Source organism: Mus caroli, chromosome 15 (genome assembly GCF_900094665.2).
Source record: "Mus caroli chromosome 15, CAROLI_EIJ_v1.1, whole genome shotgun sequence".
Lineage (NCBI taxonomy): Eukaryota > Metazoa > Chordata > Mammalia > Rodentia > Muridae > Mus > Mus caroli.
In genome coordinates, this window is record NC_034584.1 from 94,216,641 (window position 1) to 94,222,893 (window position 6,253).

Below are 6,253 nucleotides of genomic sequence, written 5' to 3' on the forward strand. Positions count from 1 at the left end.
AGAGAAACCCTGTCTCGAAAAAACAAAAAAAAACAAAAACCAAACAAACAAACAAGAAGAATCCAGTTTAGCCATCTGTTCACTTTACAAGTTCTTGCTACTCACCATCTCCGCCCCCACCTAACTCTACATAAACTACATTTGTAAGAAGGAACCAAACTGAAGCCATTTTGAATAAAATTCCCATCTAAATAGGGGTCATATGAAGTTTTACGCTCCTGAGACCTCTCTTGTAACTGACATCCTGACTGGCAAGTCGAGACATGAATGCCAGACAAGTCACCAGATGGTGGTGGATTTCTGACTTTCTGATTTGGGGTCACAGCTCAGTTTCTGAGTCTCTTCTGCAGCCCTGACTGATCAGTAGTGGTCTGAGCAGAATTAATTTTTTTGTCATCTGCATAAATTCTTAACTAAAATGGATGTTTAAAAATGCAGCTAGCGCCTCAGTCTGTGCTGTTGGCCCTGACTGGTCAGCTTTTGCTGCCTAATTCTCATGACTGCTTGGGTTGTTTTGGATGTACTTCAGAGGTTGTGTCGCTGACTCTAGCTTAGACAATTTGTAGTCTGAAAAACAAACAAGTTGACTCGCTACCATGTCACCTCATGTTAACACAGAAAGACGGAGAAAGCTTACAGATGGGTGTGGTGGCTCACGGCTTTAAATCCCAGCAGAGGCAGGGAGATCTCTGAGTTCAAGGCTAGCCTGGTCTACACAGTGAATTCCAGGGTTACACTGAGATACAAACACACACAGAAACGGTTTTAAGACGGGCACATGGCCTGGGACACCTTGAAGACTTTGATCTGGCAGCTGGCCGAGTGCAAGTGCTCTGTGTACTCTCCGTTCCCATTCTCCTTGAAGGTATCGATCTGCACTCGGAATGGCACCCCCTTCTCCCCGCCATGCTTCCTCATGGTGAACTCAGTGCTGATGCAGTGCACCTGAAAGGAAGTGACACCAAGCATCACTGCCACTGGCCAGGCCAGAGGCAAAACCTCTGCTAGGCATTTATCACTTAAATCTTTCCATCTCTTACACTCTAATGGAGGAAACTGGAGACCTGTTAGCAATTCACAATGTAAACAACTAGTAACTATCAAAGACCCCGCCCCACAGAAAAGGCCACTGTGAAGAACCACAGGAATGAACTCCTCTGAGAACAGGCAGCCACACAAACAATGCCAGGGAGTCCATCTAGCTTTGAAAAGGAGGCACAGTCAGGCTTAGAACACAGCAGATACTAAAGTTCAGGTAACAGGAGATTTGCTGGGTCAGAGGGTCAACTCTGTCTATCTGACTACTTACTAGCTTGGATTAACTGCTCAATCACTCTAAGCTGCAAACACTACTCCTGAGGGCTGCACAGACCATTCAGCAGTTAAGAGCACCGACTATTCTTTCAGAGGATCCAAGTTCAGTTCCCAGGACCCACAGCAGATGGCTCACAACCACTGGGATCAGATGCCTCTGGCCTCTGTGGACACCTGCACTCATGTGTACACGCCCACACTCTACCACACATACACATCATCTAAAAATAAATATTTCAAAGACTATTCCTATTCCAAGAGACCACTATTCAAAGTCTTAAAATCCTGTATACAAAGTATTAACATAGTGACCTTCTACCTCTACCTCAAAGGTAACTATCTAATTAACCACTGGTTGAAATGATTACACATAAGCAAGGCAGTGGTGCCTATATCTTTAATCCCAGCACTCAGGAGGCAGCTGCAGATAGGTCTTAGTTCCAGGACAGCCAGGGCTACATAGAGAAACCCTGTCTCAAAAAACCAACAACGACAACAACAACAACAAAAGAGGAATAAAGAATTCTGAGGAGTTTGCCTAAAGGACATAATTCATATATGCAAATCAAACTTTAAGTCTATGTATATTCAAAATAAACTTCTGGCTAACAATGGAAAAATAGAACAGTTTACATGTTAAATAATTGTTAGACAAATTATCTATGATCAAAGAATAGTATATAATGCAGCCAAACAGCAAACACTTTAGATATTTAAGTAAATAAACTGTGGAAACTCCTCATATTGAAAAGCCTGACCTCGAGAGGCTAGAATCCTGAAAAACAGAGACGTGTGTTCACTGTGCAGACTTGTGCACGAGGACTCTTGACACACTCATACTCTCTCTCACACTATTCTCACAAACACACACACACACTTTGTTTTTTGTTTTGAGATGTGGGTCTCTCTATGTAGCCCTGGCTATCCTGGAGCTCTATATGTAGACCAGGCTGGTCTCAGAATTCAGATACCTGTCGGTGGTGGCAGAATTAAAGGCATGCACTACCATGTCCACCTGCACAAAAACAATTTTAAGTTTATTATACTTTTCTTTTTTACTGTTAACTTATTCATTGTTTTCTTCTACCCAGCTCACATAACTCAGACTACCTTGAACAGACCATGTGACTTTGATCCTTCTACCTCTACTACCCAAGAGCTGAGATTTGTGGTGTGTACCACTACTCCAGGTTTATGGGGTACAAAGGCTCAAATCCAGGCTTTCTGCAAGCTAAGGAAGCACTCTACAGTTGAGTCGCACCTGCAGCCCTACTAGGCTTCATGGTAGTAACAGGCAGGCTTTCTGACTATTTTGACAACTGCAGTGCCTTACCTGAATAAACACAGATGTCCTCTTTGAAGGGTCCCACAGGAACTCCACTGTGTTTAGCTGGGTAGGATTGGCCCTGGGATCAATGACACCCACAGACATTGGAATATCTGAGAAATACAATGGGAAGCACTCAACAGTTCTCAGAGCTCCTTGGTGTTGTTTTTAAGATGGGGGTCTCGAAGCAATGCCTGGGCTCAAGTAATTCTCCCGCCTCAGCTTCTTGAGTAGCTAGAACTATAGACATGTGCCACCATGCTCGTGGCTACCATGTTATTTTATGTAAGAAAGCAACCAATTGTGATGGATTAAGTCTACATACTAGCTATAATATCAAAATCATAAATTTTTTGAGACAAGGTCTCAACTATATTGCCTAAACTACCCTCAAACTCAAAATTCTTCTACTTCTATATCTTGAGAATGAGGACCAGGAAATTATGAATTATACTAAGTTCTGCTTAGCATTACTGCCAGAAAGCCCATCATAAGGACTGTCTGTGTAAAGGAGATATGACATCATGGTCAGAGGAGGAATTGTTCAGAGAAGAGATATAACCTGTGGCACAATAAAAAGCACTACACTGAAGAGGAACACTCAAACTAGATTTATACTGCATATGACATAACTCAAATACCACTTTCTGTTTTTAATTATTAACATTAAAACTGGGGATAGAAGGAGGGGCGGTGGTGACATACACCTTTAATCCCAGTGCACAGGAGGCAGAAGCGATGGATCTCTCTAAATTTTAGGCCAGCCTGGTCTACAAAGCCAGTTCCAGGACAGCCAGGGCTACACGGAGAAAACCAAAACCAAACAATAACAATAGAAAGTAGGAATAAGCCTGGGCAGCACTATTGCTGCAACTGTGATATAACTACACTCCTGTCTGGCATCAGTAATTCAAGTAAGAAAGCACTAAGGAGGCCCCGTGCAGCCTGCTGGTTGTGTTGGAGTTATCCTCAGGTCGATATCATAAAGATTTTTAGATTATCTGTACGATAACCAGTGTTTTCTCAGGCAAAATGAGTAATAGTTAAGCTTGCTTTGTAGCTATGCTTCTCAAGAGAAAACAGTAAGCACCTGAAGACCAGAGACGCACGTCAGGATCTAAGAGAGAGAGAGAGAGAGAGACAGACAGACAGACAGACAGACAGACTGCATGCTGTATTGCCAAGATCCTACCACTTAGGGAAGACAATATTTAGTATAGCAAAATAGGAGAAAACACCTCAAGTGCAGGCCGAGAGGCAGAAAGCCTCGCCTTGGGAATGTAAGCACAGTGTGCAGCCCCGCACAGCAAGGCAGAAACCTAAGGACTGGATGCAACACCAGGCAGGCTGCTGGAGTGGGTCCTCTGTGGCCACATGGCACGGCCAGGAAAGGAAGGGACTTACTACCAAGCCTGACTATTGAGGTCAATCCCTAAACCCACAGGGTGGAAGCAGAAAGGACCCCTAGTTCAAAACCCAACGCCCACATGGCAGCTGACAACAATCTGCAATTCCAGATCCAAGGGATCCAAAAACCTCTTCTGGCTCCCCTGGGTCCAGAAATGTTTTGCATAAACATATGCAGACACAAGACCTACACACATAAAATAAAATAAGAAAAAAAAAAAAAATAGAAAACAAACCCAGTAATTTGGGCCTATGTTTTAATTTCAGCACCTGGGAGACAGAGGAAGGCAGATCTCTGACTCTGAGGCCAGGCTGCCCACACAGCTATTCTAGGACAGCCAGAGCTACATAGTAAGACTCTGTCTTGGAAAAATAAAATAAGTAAAAAAATACATTAAAAGGAAATAAAAATTTAAATGAAAATAATAAATCAGCTAAGCATGATTGAACACACCTTTAACCCCAGCACTTGTCAGGCAGATTATTCTAAATTCAAGGCCAGCCTGGTCTACGCAGCAAATTCTAGGCCTGTTAGGGCTACAGAGTAGGACTGTGTTTGAAAAATAATAGTAGTAATAATAAAATAAATCCTTAAAAAAAAATTGAGTCCAGGCTGGAGAGATGACTCAGCAGTTAAGAACAGTGACTGCTCTTCCAGAGGTCCTGAGTTCAATTCCCAGCAACCACATGGTGGCTCACAACCATCTGTAATGGGATTCCATACCCTCTTCTGGTGTAATGTATTCATATACACTAAATAAATAAATAAATAAATAAATAGTTAAAAAAGAAAAAGGCTGAGGCCATCCATAAGTCAGCCAGCTGTAGAGCTTGACTAATGTGCAAGACTGCAAGACCCTTGGTTCTATACCCAGCACCACAGAAAAAAAAAAGGGACAAATATTGTCAAATAAGGAGGGAACATTAAGGCAAAAAGTATTACAGGCATTTCTCTATAGAAAATTAACAGTAGAACTGCACACGGCCCAGCACTCCCTCTTCTTAATAATAAGAATGGAAGCATCAAGTGGGACAGTTCATGTCAATAGACTCCACTCAAGAGACAGAATCAGGAGGATCACTGTGAGTTCAGCCAGCCCAGGCCACAGAATGAGATCTTGCTTCAGACAAATGAGAGACCAAAGCAGAGACTCAAACAAACATTATCATATCCATGTCACAGGAACACTGCTCAAAGGAGCCTAACAGTCAAAGCTGCCCTAGCCCTCAGCAGGCAGAGTGTGCTGTACCCTGAATGAATACTGTCCTGCCTTAAGGAAAGAAATTTTGACATATGCTACAACATGAACGGATCTCAGAAGGCAGTCACAGAGGGAAAACACTGAGTGAGGTCCCTGGACAGTGACAGAGCAGGAGAGTGGTTAATGAGGCTGAGGAACGTGGAATGAAAAGCCACACTAAGAGCAGACAACATAAACACACCTAATATTACTCAACTGCCCATTTAAAATGGACAATGAGCTTTTATACTATACACAGGAACACATGGTTTATATGACCACAGTCCAAACAAAACCTTTTTGTAACTGCTTTGGAGCTTACTGTTCACGTCCTACCTCAATCCTAAGGTTGCCTTGCACGTGTCTTTCTTACGCCTAGGGACAACCACTTCAACACCCCTGCTAACTCAGCCTCTGAGGCTCACCAATCAAATGGAACAAGTAAGGAACCCAGCTCTGACTCACAGGCACGAGTGCTTTCTGAGCGACAGCTTCTCTGGACTCACCTATGTCGAGAATCCTGTCTCCTGGTCGGTTCCACCTCCAGCCCTCCAGCTGCTGGTGCTCAGTGTACTGCAGTCGCCTGTCGTGGAACACTACGCGGAATATGCTCTAAAGGAAGGACAATGTCGTCAGCGGCTAGCAAACCAGACAAACCAGACAAAGAAAACTAGCAGAGCTAATGCTGCTCGGTTTCTAGACACAATCTAGCATTTGCTGTGCCTTTTTTATTTCCTTTAACTTTTCTTTGAGGCAGGGTTTCTCTATGTAGCCCTGGCTGTCTCAAACTCACAGATCTGCTTGCCTCTACCTCCCCCATACTAGGATTAAAGGCGTGCACCAGCATCACCCAGCATTTGTTTGGTTTATTTTTTGGTTTTATATGTCTTATTACATGTCCTTCTTTCTTTCTTTTTTCTTTTTCTTTTTTTCTTTTAAATTCTTCCTCTTTTTTTTTTTTTTT

General features: G+C 43.0%; 1 protein-coding gene across 5 annotated transcripts in view; it reads right to left on the minus strand.

The window, feature by feature from the left end:
• Nucleotides 1–6,253, minus strand: part of Tfcp2 (transcription factor CP2) — a 48,625-nt gene that overhangs the window by 16,245 nt on the left and 26,127 nt on the right. For all 5 annotated transcript variants that reach the window (XM_021184128.2, XM_021184127.1, XM_029469598.1 and 2 more), the window contains 3 exons: nucleotides 5,796–5,901; nucleotides 2,648–2,754; nucleotides 793–945 (listed from right to left, as the gene is read on the minus strand). In XM_021184128.2, the coding sequence (XP_021039787.1) occupies nucleotides 793–945; nucleotides 2,648–2,754; nucleotides 5,796–5,901 (366 nt within the window). The remainder of the gene's footprint in view (nucleotides 1–792; nucleotides 946–2,647; nucleotides 2,755–5,795; nucleotides 5,902–6,253) is intronic.